General features: G+C 43.2%; 1 protein-coding gene across 3 annotated transcripts; it reads right to left on the bottom strand.

Moving 5' to 3' along the window:
* Positions 1–349: 349 nt before the first annotated feature.
* On the bottom strand, positions 350–27,780 carry LOC137600989 (inactive phospholipase C-like protein 2). 3 transcript variants are annotated; one of them, XM_068322941.1, is made up of 7 exons: positions 27,595–27,780; positions 26,768–27,199; positions 11,682–14,165; positions 10,476–10,679; positions 6,741–6,816; positions 3,245–3,354; positions 350–1,353 (listed from the first exon to the last, which is right to left on the bottom strand). In XM_068322941.1, the coding sequence occupies exons 2-7, from the start codon at positions 27,017–27,019 to the stop codon at positions 1,153–1,155; spliced, it is 3,327 nt and encodes a 1,108-aa protein (XP_068179042.1). In that variant the 5' UTR covers positions 27,020–27,199; positions 27,595–27,780; the 3' UTR covers positions 350–1,152. The 3 variants fall into 3 exon arrangements, with proteins under 3 accessions (XP_068179042.1, XP_068179044.1, XP_068179043.1); XM_068322943.1 differs by having other exon boundaries at positions 27,476–27,600; XM_068322942.1 differs by lacking the exon at positions 27,595–27,780 and having other exon boundaries at positions 26,768–27,333.
* Between the last annotated feature and the right edge of the window lie 33 nt (positions 27,781–27,813).

Consider the following 27,813-nt stretch of genomic DNA (forward strand, 5'->3'; position numbering starts at 1 on the left):
GTAGGGGTTTTTTTGTTTTCTACATGACCTCCCACTGGAAACCAGCCAGAGTTGATTCCTCATTGGGGCGTTTTTAAAAACGGGTCATTTGTGGCACCTTCCAACTATTTTTTATCATAAAGTGCCCTGAATGCCCCCTAAAAAAGGCCATAATGAACTCCAGAACTAAGGAAACTGGCTGTGATTTGTCCTCAAGCTGCTGCTGGTTGTGATTTCTGAAACTTTGCAGGTGATTAACCACCGACGGTGTGAATACATTCTATTATTAGTCCTTCTGTCTCAAGGTCACTTTTCCGAGCAACGAGCCTCGTCATCGTATCTACACACGCACAAAACGTTTTTCCACAAACAGGTTCATATATCTTTTATAAAATAAATCTCATATTTCCAAGTATACAATAATAAAATGAATCACTCTTCAGAAAAAAGGTAACAGGAAACTCCGTATATACACAGTATAGTACATCCTACTGTTTTTGGCAGACGAGAAAGTGGGCGAGTTCTCTCTGCGGTCGTCCGTGACGTTTTTGACGCTCTTCTGTTCCCTCAGCGGTCCGTTACATTCAGAACTCTGGAAAAAAAATTGTGCTTTAGAACAATCCGATGGCTCTTTCCTGTTTTTTTTCTCCTTGGTAACACCCCCAGTCTGCTGAGTGAGCAGAAATGCACCGCCTCTGAAGCGCAGGTCAACCTCTGGTAGTTGTGACCCGGCTGACGGGTCGTTCTGCTCCTCCGACCCCGGAAACCAGCAGGGAGGTGATAACGCATCAGGATTGAGTGGAGCTGATGTTCATCAGCGTTTCCTTCAAAGCTCTGTTCCTGCTGGACGCAAACATTTTATTTCTGACGTGTGCATGAGATGGATGTGGAGCATGTTTAAAGATATAAACATTTTTTACAAGGGTGTCTTGGAACCTGGCCTGATCGGAACTGGACCGGGTTGTGTTCTGGGGATGTTTCATTAATGATTACAGCAGAGATCCAAATCCTAAGAGGCTCGAGCTGTGTTGTGAAGCAGGAATGTGTATGAAGGAATGCTGTACAGCGTGTGTGTGTGTGGGGGGGGGGTCGAGCAGTAATGCCAAAATGACAGCATGGAGAACGTGTCTGGGTTGGACTCAGGAGGCAGGAACAGAACAGGAAGTCCAGGCTTTAGTCTTCGTCGGTGAGCTCTTCCTCCCTGGTCGCCTTCTCCTGAATGGCTTCCAGACTGGACCGGCTTTTGGAACCCGAGCCGGAGGAGCCGCCCGCCGGCCTGCCTTTGCTCAGGTTACAAGTGAGCGCAGCGTAGTGGATCTGTTTGAGATTCTCCTGGACTTCGCTCCTGGCGTGCTTCAGTAGGTCAGCCTGACCCTGGAGGGGTGAGAAGACATCAAAGCGTGAGACACGAGAGATACCAGAGCAGGCTGGGAACAAATCTAGTTACCGATCCTTTTGTCCGTCTCCAGATTCCTGCAGAGGAGAACTTTAAGGCCGAGATGACCGTCTGACTTTATCAGGTTGAATTAAATGAATGAGGCTGAATGTAAAACTTAAAGGACTAAACTCTTGGAATCTTGTCAGAAACCGCTTGTAAGTAAACGGCAGCAGCGTTGTGTAGTCTGCAGCTAACACACACACACACACACACGGTGTGAAGTCACATCCCAACACCTCTGCTGTCTGCATTGTGTGTGTACACACAGATGCAGGTGTGTGTTTGCGTTGGACACACCCTGCAGCAGAGGTGTGAGCGTCTTTATATGTGCTTCGGAACACAAAACCTTTTTTGATTCGCCGCTTTGTTGCTGTGATCGCCTCCCCCCCATGCTGCTTACTGCTACTCTGCTCAACTACATTCTACTCATCGAAAGAGAGAAATAATTTGTTTATCCACCCCACGATTCGAATCCGCTCCAAAACATAACAAATTTTTTACTTGGCTCCGGCGCCGCTCTTCAACCAAGTTTCATGCAAATCAGGCTGTAGTTATTCCGCCGTCCTGCAGACAAACAATCTGGCCTGGTAACACCACTTCCTGGCAGAGGTAATAACCATCATCATGGTTTCTATCCCACTCATGGGTTCTGCTCCCACTCTAGCGCCAGCTGCCAAAGCAACACACGAGCGTCGTTTCAGTTCCGTCGAGGTCCCGTCGCTCCAGCTCGGAGCTATAAGGAACATTTACACAACCGACTCCCACGTCTGAACGGTTCATTCATCACTCTGCGTTGTGTTCGCTCCGGCTACCAGACGCCCTTGGATGGCAGCCATTTTTAAAACTTCAGGATGCTCCTTTAATGATCCTACGAAAAAGAAATCTCCAGTCTGTTTGGACAGGAGGTCTGTCAGCAGGAGGATCTGTTCAGGTCCACTCCCAGACTGAACACTGACGAACCGCACACACGAACTGCACACACACCATCAATCACGCTGGGCTGACTCAGTCGCCACGAAGCAAGTATAAATTAGAGCTGAGCTACTGTAATCTAAACGCATGCTAACGCATGTAAATACGCAGGAGGCCACTGATCCATTATTAGTGGTGTTGGCAGAGGAGACAGGAATAAATATGCGAGGAGCAGCGCGGATGAGACCATAGATTAACTCACTGGCTGCCAAAGATGTCTCTGGATGTCAATTCAACGAGGGCGGAGCTTATAAGTCAAAATCAGGCGTATAAAGTAATCCCTCGTGAATTCGCGCACAACTTCACCTCATCACGGATTTTAAGTAGGTGTTCACGTGATACCAGACATGCATTTTGTTGGCTGATGGCATTCGGAAGTGTCCTCCGTTCCGTGAGTCTTGGACTTCAATGAAACACAAGAGTCATCAAAGTGTGGGAAAAGGTAATACAGATAGAAAGTGCTTTAATATCTGAGCAAAGCATCTTGGGAGAAAGAAAACAGATAAATGATGAAGGAGATGGGTTGCTATGAATCGCTGGCAGCTGATGAGTTGAAGATGTTTGTAGGAGCGCCTTCAAAACGTTACACTGGGCATCATAACAGCCTCCTGATAGTAAATAGAGACCACGCACATCCCATAATCCCTTAGTCCTTGAGGTTGGTTTCAAAATCCTCCTTCTGACTGGGAAGCGAACCTGTTTCCAGGAGCTGTCAGATAAATGGATTAAGTCACAGCAGCCACAGGCCAGCTAGGCTGACCTCTGACCTCTGTCTGAGAAAGAACATTCTCTTCAATCTATCGAGTGTGTGCTACTCAAGAAACACACACACACACACACAGTTCTGCTGCTCACCTTCAGTATGGTGATGTTCCATGTGAAGCTCTCCACTGCCTTGTGTAACTTCCTGCCCTTCAGGCCTTCCTTCGTGGCCAGGTCATGGAGGTTCTCGTGAAATTCCATCGCTGGGGGGGCAGACAGACAGACAGACAGACAGATGAGAGGGGGTGTTGACACAGTCTGCTTGGAATTCACGGTGACTCGGGAGGTGACTGGGTGCTAATCCAGGAAACGCATTAGAGCGGAGCCACTGGCGCGTCCTGTCGACATTCCACAGCCTCCCGTCGCGGCAGGAGACTCAGTTTGTGGAAGTGAAGTTAGTGTTTGGTTCTCGTCCTTTTTCTGGACGGCGCTGACAGAAGCGTTACCGCGGCAACAGGAGACGATAAATTCATTTTCCTTGTCAGTCGTGTCTCGGCGTCTCGCCTCACAATTGCAAATCATAACTGGGTATCCTGAAGGTTAGTGAGTGGTTGGGAAAAGAACAGCAAGGTGGAGACTAGATCCTAAGAGACAGGTGCAGGAAAAAAACAAGACGGGGGGGGGGGCAGTGTGAGGATGAGGAGGAATGAACAGGAGAGACACCGTGTGGGCAGGCAGACATGACGCTCCTTCACTGCGGATTAGCATCACGGCGCTGAACAGAGGAAGGATTTGTCTCCTGAGGAGATCCCCCCCCACCCCACCCCCGAATGCTTGAGTCTGACTCAGGTCAGGCTGAATGTTGTTGGCTTTTCAGTGCAGCGTTGACAACAAACAACAACAGGAAGCCCGCTCTGGGAGACAAACACGACCGACGGGGTTCCTCCTGAGCAGGATGCCGGCTGCTGCGTAATGCTTCTGCTCTGGAAACTCCTACGGAACACGAACGCATCGCCGCTCCGACGCTCTGATATCAGCAAGTCGCTGCTGTAACCATGGAAACATGGTATGTGAACGCAAGAGAGACCCCCTTTGTGTGAAATTTACCATAGCAGATGTGGGGCTTGGCTGACGTAGAGCCTCTGAGCCCCCCCCCTGGAAACCAGTCTGCCACCAGATCCCAGGTGTGAACAGACCCGACATCACGCCGCGGCACCCGGATCACACGCGTGTGCTTTTTGAAACCACACGTCTTGCGTTGCACGACAGACGTCAAACACTTTCATTTTCAGGCCGTTATTCTGAAACTACACGTGAACCATGACGACGCTGACGATGCAGTCTCCTACACACACACACACACACTTTGAGGAGTTGCCTAGCAACATTTTATGGAGTCTGGCAGGCAAGAAAGGGGGAATCTCATTCTGGGATTTTCAGACCCGTCTCTGTGAGGTAACGCTGCACGACAGCAGCCGGACCATGAAAGATGATGCTGGTGTGTCTCAGAGTGCGAAACGCTCACAATGTGGACGAGCACCACTTCAATTATTCACTATTCTTTCGGAAAGACATTATTACATCTGTGCTGCATTTGCTGCAAGTCTGAAACATACAAGGGAAAACGTATTAATGGCAGTTCATGTAGAATAGCAGCTCCTCTCCAGCATCACGGCCATTTTCTCTACGGATCTTTTTATTCTGCAGTGGGTCGATCATCAGGCTAAACCAAATGCTCAACCTCTTTGTAAATTACAGCTCATCCTCAAGATACGAACATTCGTAGATACGGACATCCACACGTCCGACTACTATAGTTCCCTTTTCTGCCTCAAAACCCACCGACCAGCATAACATTAAGACCCCATAGAGTCATCACCATTTTCAGATGACATTTGTTTTACCGGGAAACAGGCGTGGAATTCTTGGAGAGCGAATGTCTCATTAGTCTCAGTCCACTGTTCACCAGAACATGTTTCAGATGTGGTTTAGTTGGTTGTGGTTAAGGGGAACAGAGTTCTGGTACTGACCCGGTACCCGTTGGGACTTGAATCCGTTTAGAAGGGAAATAGACGGTGGACTTGGCGTGAGTGTTTTCTGGAGGGAAGGCGGGCCCTGTCTGACCTGATGTGATGGATTATTCACAACTTTAATAGCTGTTGCTGCTGGAATGTTCCTCTTTCTGTGTGGGGGGAATTGGGTTTGTACTGCCCCAGTTTCTGTACCACAAAAAAAAGGGCACAAAACTGCACCAAATGAACCAATTGAAATACAAGCCTGGGTGCACAAACACACAAACGCAACACACAAATCAGATTGGAAAATAAGTCAATGTTGGAGTTCATCAGTTTGCCATCTGCCGTGTCCTAGTTTACGACGGTTAGCTGCTGATTTTATATAACGCTAGACAACAGAGACCAGGAGGGAAAAAGGTTTGCTCGACAGCGCCCCCGTCGCTGCTGTATTATCCATTTGGTCATTGTTTCGTGTAAAAGAATGATTCACACTGACAAAGCATTTATCAGGAAGGTCCAGAACTCGCTGTACGGCACAAAGGACGCTTACATCACATCCTGTTTTGTTTCAAATGCACAGCTCAAAGCAAGTGCGTCATCTGCCCTCAAACACAACTAAGAGTGTCTCCCACACCATTCCCTTACATTGGTATTATTTCTTTTATACAGTGCTGTCAACACAACAATGATCTCAAATGGAGGGTTTGGGCTCCATGGGAGATGAGCACCTGGAATCACACAGCACAACGGGAGAGAACGCATGCCTGGGATTGTTGTCTATTCATCACACAGCATGTAATATTAATGTGTTGAGCCGACACGTTTGCACGCCATGTATTATGAATAGTCTTTGTGGAACGACTGCTGTATTTACAGCAGGAGAGGAATGCTAACACAGGCTAACTGTGATTCAACGCTACGAGCAAATCTGAAAACTAGCAAAATATCATCTGCGTCTGCGCAGAAGCTTTTCATTCCACATTCTTTCAACGACGCCATCCTCCTCTCTCATGTGCCAAGACGACAGAAATTGAATAATATCCAAGTCATCCATCTGGAAACCAATAAAACGGAGCTGCGGTAATGATGTTTCATCTTTCCTCCCTTCCACTCTCACTTCCACTGCTTCCAGCGGGCTCTCTCATTGATAAATTAGCCCATCGCCCTGCTATGAGCTTCAAGCGTCACAGTATCGCCTTATGAAGCCTGCTAATATCTAAATTGAATTCCTCCTCATTAACAGGTTTTGCCAGTTTACACTTGTTAGATTAAACCAGAAGCGTGTAAGAATAAAAGCACAAATGAAACTCGTCAGATGAGGAGGCGTCCCATCTCTTACGCCGGTATGTTCCCACCTGATGCTGCCTCCGAGTCGATTTCCCTTCCCAGAAATCCTGAACGGACCTCCTTGGCCCCCCAATCCGTTTAAATCATCATGTTAAGACTGTTTTGAAACGGACCGCCATCTGTTAGCTTTCATGTCATCTGAACCCCAGCCTTGTAATTAGCATAGAGTGAAGGAGCTACTTCTGGTGTGAATTAAACATCTCAGCGGAAATTCAACTTCCTAAAAATAAGCAAAGTAAGTGATTTGTGTTGTGGGGGATCATTTTACTGTTCTTTTGATGTCTCACCTGCTTTTTGAGTGTGTAGAATCCTCTCATACACCCCTTCGCAGTTCTCCAGCAGAGTCTTGCTGGTCTGGATCACCTGAAAGGAAACAGACGTATTGTGTTTGTATTCGCCTTCATTTTCCACATCAGCGAAAAACCGACATCCCACAATAAAGTAGGGAGCAGACTCCGTCTGGCGGCGGGGTGTTTCTATCCAGGGAGGGCTAAGAAAAACAAGCTGCTATTACAGGCACGTCGCTGGGTGTGGTTTGCTGAAGCGCATTTATTTGAGCCCAAATTAGAGGGAAGGAGACACGAGCAATTAGGATGTTTATTAAAGGGTACAGTTTTTTTCCTTCAAACAGGGAACAATGTCTCGTATTCATGTAGAAAATAGATCGGTGAATTCTGAAGGCGTCACAGATAAGGTTAATGATCGGGATCCGCCATCCAAGCCAGAAGATGACCAGCGTGTCATCCGTGAAACCACAGCTGTGAGAGATGCTAAGTTTAGCCTCTGTGATGTCACGCTTCATGTTAATTGAGTGCACGCTCTCTGCTGACCTGTAGACGGGTAAAACTCTTATGGTTGCCATTAAAGGCAGATTCAAAGACTTTGGGAATCCACTCTTATATTAAAAGGCACCGCCGCATCCGGCCCTTAAAGCCTGGGTTTCTTGCAGGAGGACGACAGTGGTTTCAGGAGGTTAATGAAGCATTTGTAAGCTGTCACCAAAGCATGCAGATAAGCAGCGAGTGAACAGGCTGCCTGACAGACCATCTGGACGCTTTGGTTGTTGTATGAGCTTTGCTTTACCGTAAGGAGGCTGTGCTCGTTTCAGACAGAGCCTGTTGATAGTCAGGTCTTTGTGTGTGCAGGGTTGTTGTAATTGACTCCAGCGGTCCTTAAGTGATTTAAGTGCAACACAAGGTCGTGTCACAAAGCCAGACTGTCCTGCTCTCCTGCCAAGACAAACCGGGAGGAAAAGAAAACCACCGTTTTATTCAAGCTCAGTGACAAAGCTACTCTGTTTGGGGGGGAGGAAAAGAGAAATGACCAACGTCGCGGTCCTGATCAATCTCTCGAACCTTCCAACTCTGTGGATAGCCGAGCAGGGGGGAGGCGTCACGACCGCGAGAAAGGAGAATGTGGAAATTCAGGCGAACAAATTATGTATTCTACCTTCTAATTTTAAAAATGTGAAAATCAAAACCGACAATAAAGCGACAGCGTTGATTTTTCCTGAACAGAACAGAAGCACCATCGCTCTGGGTAATTCACAGCAACTCCATCGGTATGACGACAAAGCCTGGATTTGTTTAGAGTCTAAACCACAAGCAACAAGCTGCTGCTGGGAAAACTCACCACAGCAACAAGCGTCATAGTCCACAACACACGCTGCTTATAAACTAGTTATTCCTGTTTGAAGTAAAATGCACAATGCAAGGTCATCTCGTACTTCGAGATACGAGCTGCTCGACATACGGATCTCTTGTCGTTGGTGGAGTAAAGACGTAGCTTGTGTGTTCTTGTGACTTTTGTGTTCTCATTCTTTATCATTGTTCATGTAACTTATATATAAAATTTAAAAATCAAGACATGCAGACTTTATGCAAGTTTGTTTTTTTCATAATTTACACGTCTGTGGATTCCGCAGACAACCATGATAAGAACTGTGGTTATCTGGATGGTCTTTGATGAAACACTAAAAGAAATGTGTATATATTCCAAAATATATGGCATGAAAAAGCTACATCAACTATCATGTTTGAAGAAAACATCAGAAGCTCTGGACTTATTATGCCGTCACCTGTTTCATTGCATAAATTCTCACTGTATCTCATACATCCTCTGTCTTTGTGCTGCAAAATCTTCTTACATCAAGTTCAAATAAGTACCTCCACCAAAGTTTCCATTTAATCAGCACAACTTTGCCATGCTCTCTTATCCTCCCAAAGTGTTAGATTCAAGACGTCTGTCTGGAAACCTTTTCAGGCGTGATTACACTGAGCCCATCCAGTAATGCCTACTGTACGGGGGCAGATAGAGTTCCCCAATCTCATGTAATGAGTCATGATAGCTACAAGCGTCCATGGTGGTTGTTCATCACACCACAGCTGCAGTTCGCCACACTTCTAGCTGTCCCCTACACTGTTATTACTTTCTTGATGGGAGAAGAAATTACCCTTTTGTTGGCAGACACAGCGTCTCCTACATCTTCATAGGCCCGTCTTAAGGTAACTGGTTGGACACTCAGTCTATCTCTTCTCATCGTTGCCCAAATTTAGATAAAAATGCTCATTTATTTGTATAGTGAGACCACAAGACGACATTGTGATGAGTCTTTTAAGCTGTTTCTCAGCACATACTGTAAATGATGATTGAGACCAAGTTTCTGAAGACCTGGTTGAGTCCCTTTGGTGGACTTTGACACTAGTTGGATTTCTATCTGATTTCTATCTGAGCTATACATTATTCAGCTCTTCTAGTTTCATGTGTGCCTCATCACTTGTCAGCTCGCATACCTCCTTTATCCCTGTCTTCTTCAGCGAGTTGCTGATGATCAAGGCATGGAGCCTCAAACCACTTAAGCCTTTGCTCGTAATGTATTCCATTTTGATCCCCCAAACACACGTTGATTTCCCTGTTGATTTTCTTTTTCCATCCAACTGAATTTTCCTAGCGCCCCTTTCCATCAGGACCAATTAGTTGGCCTTCTACCCCTGGGTCCGATCAGAGCAGAGGGGGTCACCTTAATTGCTACGCCTCCAAAGTCTTTCATCATCATTTGCTTTCTCAGATTTTGACCTTTGGGTCCCAAGAGACAAAAATGTGCCATAAAAATTACATGACTCCATGCATTGTTTGGGCAGAGAGATCAATTACACAAGAGGCTTCTCTCTGCATTTGTTCGGGGGGTGCACACCTTTTCCCTTGTCCTTGAGTTAATTACAAATCAGAATATCAGAAGTGTGTTTTCAAGTATGCCAAAGAAAATATTTAACGATGCTATCACAACAGAGTGTTCTCACATCAATATGTTTCTGTCTTTCTCCCTCTATTTAAATGCGAAGCCAACCACAGCTGGGCTCAGACTCTTGCTTAACACTGAATCTAATTTTACACGGTTGAATAAATTTTCTGGGAACATAATACCACAGCAGAAAGGGATAAAGATGAATCTGATTAAAAGTATTCATTAGTTCACTTATTGATGTACGTCTTGCCAGTGGAGTTTTGTAGGAGGATCAGCCTACCTCCTTGAATATTGCTGGGAAGTGGACTTGCTCATAATGTGATGGGAGTCGTTCTACAGAACAGGACGTGTTCAGGATCGCGACCTTGTCTGAAAGTGGCCTCATTTGCATGTTGCATAACATGAGACTATCGATTTAATTACTTAACAGCGATCCAACCCGTTATCTAATCATTTCATGATGTCCCATTTACACCCAGCAAGGCCACGGTATTGATCTGATTGGACTCCAACATAGCTGGCCCTGTCTGCATGAATTCGGCCACACACAGACATAACACTGCTGTAGAATTCCCCTTGAACTACAAGTTCTTGCCCTGAGAATTATTTCTCACCACTTCTACCAAAGAACACCACCTAGAAACACTTCAGCAGGTGCAATCACGTCAGCTGGTTTGTTATGGTCTCAGTAAGGTAAGTGTAACTGAAAGTAAAATCTGACTTTTAGTTTTTAGTTACCAGGTGTCGTTGGTGTTACTCTTCCCCCAGCGGTACTCACCATGTCGTATGTGGTAACAACTTTCTTCAGGACCTCCGGTAGCAGGCCTTGGGGCTCTAAGTTAGGGTACTGGTCAGCCAGGTTGAACACCAGAAGCGGGCTGTTTTCGGCTCCAGTAAGTCGGGGGGAGAGGGCCAAGATGCACTGCTTCAGGTTAGCCACTGCCGAAAGGCCACACAGCTCTTTAAAGGACACAATGGCATTCTGCAGACAGAGGAAACGGGAAATGTACACCAGAATCATTTGTTTAAACTGGCATGACAGTCAAAAAACACATTTGATTGAGTAATAAGTAAGACACAAAAGACATATTCCATGCTGCTAGAATCCGGTCTGTTTGCCCTTAACCCTGAATATGTAACCACAATCCCACAGAGAAGCACAATGTGAGAGGAAGTGGCTGCAAGCGCCCTCATTACCTGTGAGAACTTTCGCTCTGGCACTTCTCTGCTACTCATAAACACTCAATCCTATTGGACTAACACCAGTGTCACATGGCAGTGGGCGCGCACACACACACACACACACACACACACACACACACACACACAAATCTTAACTTTCCGGTGAAGGGCCAGATTTAAACCCTACATAAACAATCATGGGGAAACACTGACAGGATGGCAAAGCTGTTTTGCAGTCTCAAGGCCAGTGTGTCGTAATCGCACAAAGACTACAATATAAACACAACTACCAAAATAAATCCCAATACAATGCCCAACTGCAAAGTGTCTGGACACTGCAGCTCAGCGTTTCTCAATGTGACACAAACTTCAGCATCATAGAATTTTTAAAAAAATAGCATTATTTACAACCGTTTTATCTGGATTGTTGATAGACATTATGAACTGAACAATTCCAATTCCAACCTCTTCTATTTCACTGTAATTGTGTTTATTACACATTACATTGGTGACCTACCATTCAAAAGGGTTTGTTGTGACACAAGGTTTAAATCAAATACGATTAAGTCGAGCCTGGTGGTTTTAACTTTCTCTTTCCGGGGCAGGAGTATTTCTAAGTCCTAGTAAATCTGGTTTTAATCTGCATTGACTTGGTTTTTCATTCATCTCCCTAAGTAAAACATTCCAGCTGCAAAAAGGATAAAAAAGTTACCATATATAAAACCATGTTGATGTGTTTGGCTCAGCATTGCACATTTTACTGAATCCTATAAGCTTTTAATTGAGTTTAATTCCATCTTACCTGCATGTTTTCTCTGAGGTCTGTTGCTTCCCTCAGTGGCAGCAGTGCTGTTTTGAAGACATCGTCCGCAGTCTTGATTAATAGCACTCTCATGCTGGCATACTCTCGACTCTTCTTGCCCTTTCGTACAGACAGGCCTCTTTTGTGTGGCTTGCCGCCTCCTCTCCGATTGGTTATGGCCACATGAACAAACAGCAAGGTGTGTGGCAGAACCTCACCCGTCAGAGATTGTAGTGGAACGTGGCGAAAACCTGGTTGGAGACACTCGAATGGGATTGTATACTGGCCAATAAATTCATCGCCAATGTAGTCGTCATCGAGCACAACAAAGCGCACCATGGCAAGTTCAGGGAGATTTATCTGGAACTCAAAACTCTCGTCAAACAGTGGGTTGTCCCCATTCTGGTTGACTGTTTTAGTCCTTTGTTCAGCACAGTCAGCAGGAATGCCGTGTATTTCCACGTACACATAAGGGTCAACCACATCGCCTTTGGCACCTGAGCCTTTGGGTTTAGGGAAGTTCTGTCCACTGATAATCTTGATGTGTAAGAGCTGTGGAGAGACGCCAGGCACAGTATCTTTAGTGTTGGCACTAAAATATGAAACCTGCTCCCTCATGATTGCTGGGCGTAGAACATAGCCACAGTTCCCATTCTGACGGAACCAGCCGATGTTCAAATCCATCATCAACCCAGGAGTCTGGTAGTTCATTGCCACAATCTGGCAACCACACTTCCAGAAATCTTGTGGATTCATGTTGCTGGAGTCAATACGCATGGGGCTTGGGTAAACTCGCGCTAGGAACTTCTTGTTATAGTTGACGAAGTCACCAGGAAATTCAGTGGCACAACGACTGGCAAAGACCTCATTGAAAGAGCAGAGTTCCCATTGCTTCTGGTTCTGGAAAGACGTTGGGAAGTCTTTGAACTCCACAGACTTACACAAGGTCACCAGGTCAGAGAGATCCTTGGACAGCTGGAACTTCTTGGGTGCGATACTCTGTTGTTCCGCTGATTCAATGCTCATTCTTTGAGACATCTCTGCCCCTTCATCCTCATCAGTCACCTCCCCTTCCGAAGCAGTGCAGTTTGTGCTCAGTTTCTTTCCCTTCAGTAGGATCTTTCCCTTCAGGTCAAAGGGAGCGGGGAGGTAGCAGTCCTCTGGTTTGGGAGGATCTTGTTGAATCTTATCTCCAAGGATCTTCTTTAGGTGCTGAAACATGACTCTCTGCTGCTTTAAAGAGCAATGGTTTTCCAAACAAAGGATCAGTGGAAATTCAGATGCAACAAATGCGTACTTGTTGATGACATCAATGACGCTGCGAAAAGCAATCTGCGACGTCATCGTGTGACCAGTGTAAATAACAGGTTCATTATCAGGCCCATCCCACACATCCAGCTCGACACTACGGCAACCCATCTTTAGGGCACGTATATACCCTGTCACATCTGAGGGACCTCTGAACTGATCTTCTATCAGGTATGTATTGTGGGATGCATTAATGTAATAATGGGACAAGGGCTGCTTCATGTCTTGGCAAACTGTTTTTTGCTCGGGGTCAAATATATGGCACTCTGGGGCCATGAGATAGTTGGTGAACCCATCGAGAGACAGCCAACCCTTGAACTGGCCCTCTTTAGATGGTTCATACTTCTGAATGACTTCTAAGCTGGTGTCTTCACTGACTTGTGCCATACCCTGCTCTGCCTCCAGAAAAATCATCAAATCCTTGGTATCTAGAAATTCTTTGTTACTGGAAAACTGAACAAAGAGGAAATAAATTTCTGGCCTGGTGCAAAGGTCATGAAAGACCTCGATGAACTCATCTTTCGTCACATCAGAACCTGCTTTGTCCTTAGCTTTATGAACCTCTTTTACCTTCAATTCTATTTTTACATTTTTAAGTCCGGGGTTCAGCTTTTTGACTAGCTGCACAGCAGCACATATTGTTATTTGACTGTTGTTATTACTGTCGGCCTGATCAAAAAGTTCCCCTAGCCAAGACAAGCGCATGTTGTTCTGACTACTCTCAATCATATTCAAGGTATGTTTCCCATAGGATATCAGGTACCTCAGCCCTGTAACCCATATGTTGGCTACGTCTGCAGTATTTGCCACCAAGTCCAAGGACTCGTAGTTCTCCCCAAAGATTATTGAGAAAGCGCAGTCCTCTGATATCTGATCATAGGTTCCGTTAGTTCTAAAAGTGTCTGTGTTTTTCCCTGTCCGAACCTCTTTGATGGATTTTACATCTATTTTGGCCTTTTCTGATTCCTTTTTTGAGGGTTCCCATCTCAAAGACTGCATGTCGGCATCAAGGAGAAAGTATCGGTGGTAGATTCGTGAATTGGATCTGACTTTCTTCAGCTCGGAACCATCCACCATTGCACCAATGCAGTCACTTGCACTGCTGATCTTCTTCTCAGTAGGCATACTGCTGAAGGAGACCGTCTTCTTTCTTTCTTTACGTTGTCTTGAGCCATCCTGCAGAGAAAAATAACAATGTATTCTATCACCTGGGATAAAGTCTCATTTATTACTTTGAACAAATGAGCTATTCAACAATATTCAAAGTACCATAAATTTCAGAATATAAGCCCTTACTTTTTTCACATGCTTTGAACCCTGCAGCTAAAACAATGATGCATCTAATTTATAGATTTTTACAGGCCAACAACTTCCAAGGAGCTGCTAGCAGAGCAAGAGTGAAACAGACAGAGACTACCGTAGATTGATTGTGTTTTAAAGTGGCATTTAGACATTTCATACACAACCATTATGGTAGTAAAACATGTGAAGTAAACAAAATGATGCAGTTTCTATGTTAAAAGCTCATCATTTTGATCTGGCTGTTGAAGTAGGAAATAAAGCTGCTGTGTGTTAGCTTGGCATCAATCAATGTCACCTCATCTCCTTCTTTACTGGTCCTTTTTTTTTGTTCCTTCTCATTTGCTAACCAGAACATCAGCAGCAACTTCATTGGGTGACTTAAGGTACCTGCCACAGTATGTTATGGAGTCGCAACAAGAAATCTCCCTCAGGGGAGTTTTGTCCAAGGAAATCCAATCATCTTCGGCAGCCACATTCCTGACATTTTCAAACAACCCGGCTCCGTCCACTAGAGCAGTTTCCTTTAGTGAAAGCGCAGCCACTCCCATGCTAATTATTGTATGCCAGCTTCTTGGTAGCATTTTATACAAAAGAAAGCATCAACTTATCAGCTATATGATACCTGAGCTTTAATAACATACTCAAAACCTTCACTCCCTCTTTTGTAGTCAAACTGGGATGACTGGTGTGAATAAACACACTGTGTCAAGGAAAGGTGGGAAAAGTCTGACGAATATCAAGAGGAATGACGGATTACATGCAGAGTTCAGGAATATGTTACGCTGAACGAAACTGCAAAATTAAACCATAAAATGCTTATACTTCTAATTCATTTGAGGTTCTGGAAGATAATATGCAACTCAGTTACAACTGATCAAAAAATGTTTACAAAGAGGTCACATCTGAATACATATCAAAATTTATCTTGACTTCTTTGGATGTGTTTCTGGACAGTATCAGTCCGCAGAGCCCTTAGGACACATTTGAGCCATTCCACCTTTAAAATTGCATTTTTAACGGTGGTGATCCAATATTTTCACCTTGCTGGTACTGGCAATCCTTTTAAAGGTGAAGGTTGCATGGATTCCAGTCCAGAATCAGGAGATTCTTTCAAACAATGTTTAAGAATCAGAGACAAAGTTGAAGTTACACCAGGTCTGGATACGTCAACAGGACGGTGACCCTAAAGACTGTTCAAATTCTACTAAGGCATTCATACAATGGAACAATTAAAATGTTCTGGAATAGCCATCTCACTCCCAGACCTGAATATTGTCAAAAATTTTGGTGTGATTTAAATCGGGTTGATCATGCTGGAAACCATCAAACCAACTGAACTGGAGAAGTGTTGTGAAGACAAATAGTCAAAAATACCTTCAGCTAAAATTTAGACCCTCATTGGAAGCTATAGAGCGCATTTAGAGGCTGTTATTTCTGCAAAAACAGGCTCTACTAAATATTGATGTACTTTTTGTCTTGGGGTGCCCTAATTTATGCACTTGCCTACTTTTGTTTAATTATTGCACACTTTTTGTAAATCCTATAAACTTCATTTCACTTCTAAAACACCACCGTGTTCATCTGCTATATTTTAATGGAATTGTTGATCCAAACAACCAGTGATTTACAAAGGAAAATCTGGAAAAATATCAGGGGTGCCCAATTTTTTTCTAGCCACTGTATATGTAAAGTTTTTTAGTCACACTAAAAACACTGTCAGAATTACTGTCAAATCTGTATACACACACACGTAAAGATTATGATTAATAATCACAATTCATTACATAAAGTGCAGTCAAAATGTAATTTAGAAAACCATCTGTTGGACCTTCATTAGACTTAGTTGAGGAGTCAGGCATATACCAAAAATGGAGCTGCTGAATTTGAGTACATCCAGACAAAGAGGTGGAGCAGTGATTTATTTTTCCTTCACTTTGACAGCTGAGGACAGAAATTCTGATGTTGAACACGTATTTTTTTAATTTCGATATGAGAGTTTAATTTCAAAGTACAAGTATGGCAGAGGCCTGAACTCTTTGACTGCCCTTATAATTAAAATGTAAACTTATATTTTCCAATTTTAAACATTTATTCAAGTCTATATCTGTAACATCAGCCTTTACACATTTCTGATATTTACATTTTCTGCTTCACCAATGATTAAAAGGAATCCAATAATGCTCAGATACGATAACAGCTGTCATGTCTACAGCAGTTCCTCATAATAAATCTTTTTTACGACTGTAATCTACATGTTTGCACGTGGACACGGTGTGACAAAACCACAGATACTGATACTGATACTTACACCAGCCTGAGGCTGGTTCTTTACATGATGATCATATCCAAAAATAAAACTAAAGGGGTGTAAACAGGACAGGGGCTATGATGTTCTCCCCAACACGGAGAAAAATATCATAAAACCGTCTGTAAGGCTCATTTACTGAGATTTAACTTGTACATCTCTTTATGTATCCAAGTCTAAACATACAAGCTTCCAATTTCCTGACCCGTCTGCAGGTTAAGAGGATTTTGTCCTATCAAAGGGAGCTTAAAATCTACATGCATGACTACAGCTAATCCTTATGATCTAGACAAAAATGTGAACTTTTCTCTTCACGTTTACTTTGAGTTAAAGTCACATCTAAGCTCCTGAACATTTCTGTTTCCTGCTGTATTGCCTGGGACACCATGTCAGGAATTCTCCCCAGGATTTCCCTCCGCTTCCTTTACCTAAACTACAACACAATACTGGACACACCCATTTGGGGTAGCAGTAGCTCAATCCACTAAATCCAGGATTGGGGATGGGAGGGTTCTTTTGCACTGAGTAGCATTTCGTTGGTCCTTAAAATTGTTATCAAACTGTCAGATATTTACTGTAAATATTCTTTTCAATAAACATCAGTCGTGATCTTTGGTTATCTTGTTTACTGATAAACTCCATTAAGAAAATCATCAACACAAAGACAAATTTTAAATAGAAACACCTGTGATATGTTCACGTGATATGAGAAACACATCCTCAAAATACAAAACGTATTCTTGCAAAATTTTCTTCCATTCCAAATCAAAAATATCTGCTGGGTTCTAAGTTTCCAATATGACCAGAGCAGATCTGCCCTGTGGAATCAAGCAGCCTTCAACATCGATATGCTGCTGGTTGTGACGTGTGACCATGATGGACGGTGCTGTGGTTGAGATGACAAAGTGGCATTTTGAATCTTGAATTATGTTGTAAAGATAAACACTATTATATTTCACCAAAACAGTTATAACTACATTGAAATTGAAATAATAATCCATTTAACCCTAGTTTTGTTTTTGTTATGCCCACAAATGTGAATGAACCAAACACATCTACTTGTGTGTCACATTTGTTTATTTACATGTAATATACCGCTTCTAACTGAATTAAAATGTGATTAATCAACAGAGCAGAGGACAGGAATGCAGACGGATCTTTCTTGTAGCTCAGTCATGGAAATAACAACACGGACTTTTTGCATCGTTTTGCATCAAGCAGCAAACGAGTCATGACGTTGTGTGTCTTGCGAGGTGCATTAAGATGCTGAAACAATGTGTTGTGCAGCTAATTTCAGCTTATGCATGGAAGGGTGATTGTTGAGAGGACATTTCAGAGGGCAGGTTGACAGCAGCGGCAAGTTTGTACTGATGTCCTGGTGCTGATTAACAACTTATGGAAACCACTGAAGAACACAGCAGTAATAATACATAACGCACCAAACAATGCTGGAGCTCACCACTTTTAAGTCTGTGGAAATTAGTTTTTTTATTCAATGTCAGGGGGACTCAAGGTCAAAGTTTATTTCATTATTGGAAGTTTTTGCATATCTTTGGCTTAACACTTCTCATTATCCATTTATATTTCTTTTCAGCTATGTTCAAAGAAGAAAGCTCCTGGTACATTTTCAAAGATACGCAGTAGAAAATAACATTTTTACTGAAGATTTTTCATGGCGTTTAATAATAGAGGGAGAAAAACAAAGATATTCCCATCAGGCTCACCTTGACATGGAAAAATACTTTCATGTCTTTGAATACCGTTTCAATGTGTGCTTGAGTGAGCGCCTCTGTGAATGATGCAAACGCAAGCAAGTCGACGTAAGACCGAGTACATCCAACTGCTCGGGAGTCCCATAGGGATCGGAATCCCCTTGTGGTTCTGAATCCTGTATTTCATTCCTGACTCAGTGGGCAGTTAAGACTTCATATATGCCCATGACTAATAATGTGAACCACATTTAGTTTGGAATACAGCAAATTAGAAATCAAATTTCATCAAGGTCGAAAAACTAGAAACTAAAAGAAACTAGGCTGGTGAAAATATAGCACCCATGTTCTACAATATATCAGCTGTATAAAAAGGGCAGGACGTGTTGGATCGCATGTGGATTTTGGTGATATGTGGAAGACGTGGAATCCACGATTTATAAAAAGAATTTAGAATTTTGACACGTCGGACGGCAGTAATTTTCAACCCCTCTCCATCTGTCCTTCAGAAAGACTTTACAGGATCCTGTCTTTATACAAAATTAAATTACTAAATTGTTTCCAGTTAAATTAATAATTTTTTATTTTTGCATTTCAGTCTTTTGTTGCTACAGTTCAAACTTTTTTGAAATATGTGGCGAACACCAAATTCAAAAAACAAGGACATTTCTCTTTCTAAATTTTTGACTTGTTGCCTGTGTGCTAATATTTAATTAAAAAGACGACGTTTCAGTGTTTGACAAATTGTTACATTCAGTTTCTATTCACATTTAAGTCCACCCTGACCTTGATGGAGAAGTTCATAATGTATACCGCAGGAATTCACCCTTCAATATACTTCAGCCTAGCCAATATTCCAGTGCAGAGTTTTCTGTCTGATTTAAATAGCATGTGAGGACTTTTTGTTCTCCAGCTGCACTGAAGTCAAATACCCAGGGGTTTCGACCTGGTGAAGGCCCAGCTGCCTCTGTTGTGCAGCTTGTGATATCTGCCGGTCAAATGAACTGTGAAGGAGGCAACTACCCTGGGAGTTATTTTTAAAGCTCTACCATTTCCTCAATAAATATAAATGAGAGTTAAATGTCTGTTTCTGGAACATTTTGGTTCTGACTAAACGTTTTAAGTAGCTAGGAGCTAAAGTTCAAAGGAGAAGAGAGGTTCCTTCAATTCATTTGAATTTCAATCGTTTTTGGTTTGGATTCTATGCAAACCAGTCAAACCTGGTGAATTGATCTCTTCCAGAAATAATCAGTTCTTGCTATAATTCTTTGTTTGTTTAAATGTGTACAACCATTTAAGTGGCCACTTATCTTCAGTCCCTTTTCAATTGCATGTCCACAAGGAACAGAAAACTTCACTTTCTTGGTATAAATGAAGTACTCCAAAAACCAAGTGATTGTTACCCGACCCAGAAACGACACCATTAACCAGAGAAATATTGCTCTCGGTGTCCCAAGTTAATTGTTCACCACCAAGCTCCTTCAACCCGTTTTCCTTGGAGCTGTTTCAGCATTTTCCACATCAGCTCTTTGAGAGAAATCCTCTCGTGTTGAGGAATATCAATCGTCTTTTAACTCTGTTTTCAAATTTAAAAAAATTAAGAAACTGGTAGTTACCATCCATGCTAACAACAATGAAGTATTTTCAACAACTTTGAACAGATTGTCAGCAAAGTGGCTTTAGGTCAGTGTAGAATTTTTAAGGGGTTCAAATGTGTTCCTGTCTGTAGTGTTTAGTGTTTTCTCATCAGTCCCGTCGTAGATACACAGCTCTGTTAGAACATCTCTGCTTTAATGTCATACTACGTACTTTACATTACAGACGTAGCCTTATGGCTAAAGAATTACAAATCTCTTGCCCTAAATCCAGATTTATTATGTTGAATGATCGATTGGTGGACACATACAGACACAAGCAAGTCCATTACTTCTGCACAAAGCATTCATTTAATATATGTGTTTAAATAGTGGACATGGAGTAGGGAAGAAAAACAACATGCAATCATGAGTTCATAGTCCACCCACAAACATTTACTGGTTATTACCAACAAGGTGCTGAATCACTCTCTGAAATCACTAGTGATCTCTGGCCTCCACGTATCAGGGAATAAGACCTCGTGTTGCCAACTGTAACAAGGAACTGTGTTTCCAGTGATAAATGTACACAAAAATTCACCCTTAATCACTTTAAAACTAGGGTGTTTGGCCACACCTGAGCATTATCTTCACCACGGGATAATCTTCCCTTAATAATCCCACGAGCCTCCCGAGGTTATGAGCCACTGCTCCATACGACAAAGGCTGAAGCCTCTGTGGTGTTGGTAGTATAATATTGTTGTATAATTTGTCTCAAATTCCTCCTCTTTCATAGAAAGGAGAAAAGTCTCATAACTATGCTGAAAAGCTAAAAAATACAACAAGGGCAAATTTCTCAGTTTCAAAACACTACCTTTGTCTCTGTCATTGCTCCAGTTTAGCATATTAGCTTATCTTAGGCTTCCTGTTGAGCAAGGCAGACCCTGACATGAAGTGCTTTGACATTTTTGTTTAAAAAGTAAAGAAGGATAATTCAGAGATGTGACATGATTGAATTTTACTTCAGAAGTAATGTTTAAAGTGGTGTCGTCAGCGAACACGATAAGGACCCACATTACCATCAGATCAGTCTTCAAAAGCATAAATATTGGTAGACTGCTCAAACGTAAGCATTAGGGCTGCTTCCAAGCACACTAGGGTAATTGACATCCACATCAGTGTTTGACTGCTTCGATTTTTCTTTTCCAAGAGTGGTGTTACCAACACCAAAATTAATACAAGCCCTTCTGCTCCAATTTTAGTCCACTGAGATAGAGGCTGAGCCGCATGCAATCCACCACCCATGGATTCAGGTATCATGGGATGTTTAAGCAGAATAATTAAAAACAACTGTTATAAAATTGACAGTACAGGGGAAACACTACTTGTGTCAACTGAACTACTTTAGCAGTTCAGATGGAGCTGTGGATCAGGACAGTCGCTTTTTCTCCAAACAATTTAGCTGTGACCCTGACATGAAGCTTTGAATATTAAAGCTTCAAATATTGGAAGATTATTTGCACAAATCTTCGAAGCCCATAAAATGGAATTCGAGATTGGCCTACCAGGCATATAAAGAACAGCAATCACACTGAGCTTCAAATCAACAACAACAAGGAGCTTCTCCCATAAACTGGAGTTTTTTCAATGTGATGCGCTATGTATCAGCTACGGAGCATTGTGTACACCACTTAACTATTCAATCAGGGCAGACTTCAAAGCGTTTCTACATCATTCCAGTCAGGTTAAAACGACGTTTGCTTAAAACGCTGTAATTTGAAATCTGATCAGACCTCAACCGGAGAATGATCAAGCAAACTGTCATCGCACAGTTGAGTAACAGGAGAGAGGGTGAACACCATTAGCACAGCTAAGCATCTGATAGCGCTTCCATGATCAGACAGGCTTCAAACAGTGTGAGGACAATTAACATACTAGCTGCCAATTCTAGAAGAATTCCTCAGCCAGCAGTTACTGGTGCGTGGCAGCTTGGTTGATTCATCCTGGTAGCTTCTTCAGGTTTAAAGCTCAACCAACACACTTAATACTTAAGGATATTAAGTGTATTTTTGATATGCATTCTGTTTTATACCTTTTTTTGATGTCACACTCCATACCTGCACAGCGGCAGAATTGTTATGACTATCAGGTCATTCCAGCTACCCTTGAAATAAATCATCGAGGCAAGTAGCACTTGAGTTAAATTGGTGACACCTGAGCTGATCAGTGAATAGTCAATTAATCAGGTAATCGACCAAGTGCTGCCGTTTCCTCGATGAGTGAAGAGAACCAGTATGAGGTCTGGAACAGATTAACGAATGAATTATATCATTATATTAATATAATGATATATTAATGATATGATAATTAATGATATATTAATGAATTATATCATCTGCTGCCAGTGGCATTAGTTTGGGCGACTGCACTAAAGTCGAGCAAGTACACTCCTATCAGACGTATCCACCATGTTCTTCTCCAAAGACGAGCACTAGATGTCCAAGGTTGGTAGCTTTATTACAAAGTGATGATTCCAGCGTAGCACACTCATTTCAATCTGTTCAATCAGTTCTATTCATTCCTTTTACAAACTGCTAGATGAACCGAGTCGTATTTCTAGTGCTGTTTGCATGTCTGTTCTCAATAATGACATCATGTGTGACTGAAGAATGCCATTAGCCTTTAGCTCCACTGACGGCTTATGTCTCAAGGTGTTTAACCACTAACAAAGAGCGTCTATTGACACGAGCATTATGGATCATTTAGCAGCCAATCCAAACACCACAGAACCACTATGGATACGGTGTTAAGCCAATAAAATGAATTCCAATTCTGGTTCAGTTGTACCAGTTTGCTTTTCGGTTGAAGGAAATAGAGCAAATAAAGCTGACATTTAGCCAATGCAGATACTCACGTGGACAAACGAGCTGCAGCGCATTCAGAGGTAATTATTTACCACAATCAGACAGCCAAATGGAAACGGTGATTGGGAGCTATATATAACCATGGTGACTGCTGATGACTACATTAGTATTAACAGTGTGCAGCGCAAAGTGCTTGATATGTATCAGATCGCTCACATGATTAATCCAAACCATTTAATTGTCATCTCTGGATTAAAACTGAAATGTATCTACGCTTACTGAACGTTTGGATGAGTTCGCTACCCTAGTGTTGGTTTTCTTTACCGTTTACTCAGATTGTTGCTGAGTAAAAACTAAAAATAGGTGGAGATTGAATGAGACTAGCACACTGTGGTTATCTGTGGGAAAACGTTGGAATAGTATGACACAATATCGTCATTCCCAATGAGAAACCTGGCCTCCAAACAGTGTTGGTCCAACATAATTAATAGCAGATTGTTCTCCCCTTTAGCAGGGTGACATCACAAATTCGGTTTGTTTTCTCGTCTGACCAGAGCTGTGAAACAAGTGTTATTTACCGAACAATGGGAAGATCCTCTCCGTTCAGCAGGATCTAAGGTGTCACGTGAGGTGGGAGGCAAACGGAGCCACAGACTCATTATCACGTCTGCCATGACCACCTACGTACAACATGGTTACGACTCAACGGCGAGCGCAAGGCTTTATAACAGACGAGTAAACACTTAACTCACAGTCAGCTTACACATCTCACAGTCGCAAATTAACCTAAAAATGTTGCTTTAACGTTTAGGAGAAGAATAAAGAATGTTGCTTAAAGTCAGTAGTTTCAACTTTTTTAGAAGATATAGTTAGGGATGACGGAGAAATTGAAATTGTGTCCCGCAATAATTTTATTACCACTTTACACAAATTTCCAGAATTCCATGTTCTCAGTACTACCTTGTCAGGAAAGTTAAGAACACCCCGGGAAAATATATTTGGTTCAATATGCAGATTTCAACTGAAAACAACTCAGAGAGGATAACAATTCATCTTCATCGCTGTATCGGCGGTTGAAAGTGAAAGTTTGGGTGGAGTATAACCTAAAAGTATTTTGCAACCATCAAATTAAAACATCTGCACACACAAGCATTCCAGTTTAGATACACCAGTAGCTTGTATCTCCTCACACACCACCAAGTGTGTTCCACAGCAGCCTTCACAGAAAACAGGTTACTGTTCGGCACTAAGTGCTACAGCTGTTACTCTGAGAATGTGGTTGGAGTTGTCCTGACCACATCCTCCCATCACTTCAGAGAAGCAGTTTAACTAGAACCGAGGGCCCTGATTGACAGCGTTAAAACGGCTGCCTTATTGACATTGGTCCAACCCCTCACAACCAACGCAGCTCAGCGCAAAAGTCAGTGGCAGTTGTAAAGAGTCAGGAAATATTGACATGCAGATGAGGGCATGGCTTTGCCTACAAAATGACAGATTATGATGGGGTAGGCCCCCAAATATCAAGCACAAACCTGATAATGGGAAATGTAGTTTATCTGCTTCATATCAGATGAAGCCAGCTAGCTGTGTTTGCACGATATCTACGCATCGGTAAAGTTGATTCCTGTTTGCAACGTTTGTAATTTGCATATCAAGAAGAACAGCAAAAGCACCACGTTGTTGCCCTGCTGATGCACCTGGGTAGAGTTACTCCGTGCAGACGACACAGCCTTATATGTCCTGCTGGTTTGGACTATTTTTACTGATCCACAAGAAGAAAACACATTCGGAATTTGCAGTACAAGGAGGTAAAAAGTCAACGTTTTTTTAACACAAATCTTATTAGAGCGATGGAATGTTAATTCATCTCTCTGCTCTACATCTTGCCGTCTCCTACCCTCCGGGGTGTATGTACACTAAACTAGCACTGTCTTTGTGAAACACTACATTGACAAATGATCCGTATGGGTTTAAAAAAGATCCAAATGATGCGCTCCCTAATTAAAATGTGTCACTCTTCCTGTCTTCTTGCTAAACCAAACTGCTCCTTATTAAAGTCCACATTATCTCACTGCAAACTCAACGCAACATTTAGTTTGAATGAAGCCATCAGAAAACATTGTCTGCGCTGTGACTCACACGCATTTTATCCATCTGTGAGCTGAGTTGCTAAGCAAACAACACAAACTCATGCATTTGTGCTTACTGCTAATGCCTCGTCATTTATTGTGTATTCTGATGTGGAACTGAATCAAATTCATGTTACCGAGCATTTCAGAACTGATTTTTGTCTGCAGGATACTCTGGCACCAGACCTCCATGCACATAGCCTCTGGATTAGTTCATTATATTGGACCGGGGTGTTAGACTTGACAGGAACATGTTATATAAGAAACCTGTGTCTAGCCTCTGTATTATGTTCTGAATTTCAAGCAAAATGTCTTAAAGAATGAGGAAAAATGGGATGGATGGGTTTCTCTCACTCGTAAATAAGCTTCCAGGTGGACGTCTCACTGTATTGAGAGATTAGCTGGAACTTTACAAGGACGACATGTCAACAGTATCCCCATCAATCTTGAGGTCGGGGGGGTTGACACCACAGTTCAACATCCACAATGTGCCGAGCAGCCATTACCTGTCAAACCTGCTAGAAAAAGCCTGAGCAGCTTATCTTGTCGTCGTCCCCCGCCGGAGAAAGTGCCAGTCTCGCAGGAATACTGAGTGATCGTAGTAATTAACGATTGAGCCACCAAATTCACTCAAACACATCAGACGCTGCCGTTTGATAAGTGCTTCTTAACAAAATCCTTACGCCAGCTCATGAATTTTAAATCCAGATCGCCCTAGAGGGAAAAATCTGGGAGTCCGATTACTGATGGGCTGAAATTCACATGTAAACAACAGCAGAACAGGAGGCACACATGGACTCTATGCTGAGATGATGTTATATAGGAGGTAGACGGTAATAAACAAACAATGTATATAAGAATAATGAACCTTTTCTTCAGCACAGCCACACATCTCCCCTGGAGCATTTCCAAACGTGTCCCATTGCAGTTTTCGGATTGACATGATGACAAAACTTGGATGTAAAACTTAGATGACAGAGCTGCTGACATGAACCACACTGTGGAGGCTTTCAAAACACCATGGATTGAAGCAATGTGAGGAAGTGTCACCATCCTTCTTCACCCTTAAGCAACACTTCCAAAGTCCCGAGCCGTGACATTTACCAACTAAACACTGACAGGAACAACCAAAAATGTTAGAAACATTTTGTGTTTATCATCGACATAACTCTCAAACAAGGCAATTGAAGAAAATGAGCAAGAAATTGTTCGGTATCGTATTGAAGATTATTCAGTTGCATTTATTAAGGCTAGTTTAACATTAGAATTCCAGTCAGAATACGTTAAGACTTCAAAGTTAATTTTCAATATTATTCACTATTCCTGGGGCAAAATCCCATCAATAAAAGTAATTATGTCAAGACTGTGCCTTGGTGAGGTCGACATTAAAGAACAGTCCGTTAGCCCGCATGCTGTTTTATTACCAGTATTGATTGTTACACTCACTCTCCATTATCAGCTGCTGCACGTAATGGTTTCAACGTGTGTTACACTGTTATGATCAATCTATCCATCCATTTATTTTTTGTCATCAGATGCTTGTCACTATATATGAAGCAGTTGTAGACACCATGTCTGACATGTGCTAATAATGTCTCTGCATACTGATCACTGATATTTAAGATCAAACGTGCTATTTAAAAAAGAATTAAAATTCTTGGAGGAAGTACAGGATGTACTTGTGCTGATTCCATCACTGGCTTGTGTTATGAAATCCAACCATTTGATGGGCAAAGGTTCACAAAAAAATAAGGCAGAAAGACGCCCCGAAAAGAGACTAAACCATGACAGCTAAGGTTTGCAGAGGAACTTCAAACAGTCTGTGTTCGCTGCTCATTTCCAGCCTCCCTCGTACAAACAGACCCCCCACCAGAGCCTCTAACATCAACGTTTACCTTGATAATGCTGCTCCTGCGTGGTATCTCCAATTTCCCTTCCAATCCGACGGAGGTGTTGACGGTTTCCACCCCGGTATGGCCGCCAGGTGCGACAGGAGATCCCGAACCGACCATGTTTTCTGAGATCCCACAGTCCCCATTCAGCACCGACACTTCGCAATGCGTCTTGCCTGCCGCGTCCTCGCTGGGCACGGTCGAGTCCCCGAGATCCAATGGAGGCAGTGTGCCGTCCTCCCCAAACTCGGCCATAGGCACTTCCAGCGCACACACACTCACACACACACTCACACACACACTCACACGTACATACACACGCGTGCACAAGCCTTATGTTTCAGCTTTACTCCATAACATTTTCCACGCCGTGCTGTGGGATCGTCTGTCGCGGCACATGTGCGTCAGGGTCCCGGGTTGGCTCCGATCATCGCGCTGTGGAAAGACAAACCGGGTCGATTAGCATGACTCCTGTGTGAACGGTTCTGGCAGAGGAGCCCAGCTCGTTCCGTGAGGAAGGCGTGAAGCCGGGGCGTGAACTCCTCACAAAGCGGATGTTAACTTAAAATCACGGGGGCTGTCATCGTAAACGCAGCGTGACAAAAAAAAAACCGCGCACGGCGGACGTGATCCGCTTCCCCCCCCCCCCCCCCCCCCCGCTGCGCGGACGGGCTTTGTGGCGTTCTTTTTAACGAGTTCCCCGGTCCTCACCGCGCCGGCTCTGCCCTCCCTCTGCCGGTCAGTGGGGCTCGTTAACGGCTGGTTGAATCACGGTAACACCGGTGACGACTGGTTACCGGCTGGGTTTAAGGTGCAGGAGCTCCACGTACCTGTCCTCCTCTTCCTCTCCTCTTCCTCACCTCCGTCCGCCGGAGGTCCGTCTGCTGGTTAGCCGGTTAGCTCGCTAGCTAGCTGCCCAGCTCCTCCGCTTTGTAGGTGAACTTAATTTTCACAACAAACTCACCGGACAGACGGCCCGCCTCCCAGTCCTGTCTACCAAACAAACAAAGACCCCCCCCAGCCCCCCCAGCGTCACTCAGTCTCATCGC

This window comes from Antennarius striatus, chromosome 9 (assembly GCF_040054535.1).
Source record: "Antennarius striatus isolate MH-2024 chromosome 9, ASM4005453v1, whole genome shotgun sequence".
Classification (NCBI taxonomy): Eukaryota; Metazoa; Chordata; class Actinopteri; order Lophiiformes; family Antennariidae; genus Antennarius; species Antennarius striatus.

Coding starts and splice junctions, on each gene's coding strand:
- LOC137600989 (XM_068322941.1), bottom strand. CDS start 27,019: ATGGCCGAGTTTGGGGAGGACGGCACACTGCCTCCATTGGATCTCGGG. Junction 3,355..6,740: donor TCTACACACTCAAAAAGCAG/GTGAGACATCAA, acceptor CTGCCCCCCCAG/CGATGGAATTTCACGAGAAC. Junction 1,354..3,244: donor GGAACATCACCATACTGAAG/GTGAGCAGCAGA, acceptor TCACCCCTCCAG/GGTCAGGCTGACCTACTGAA.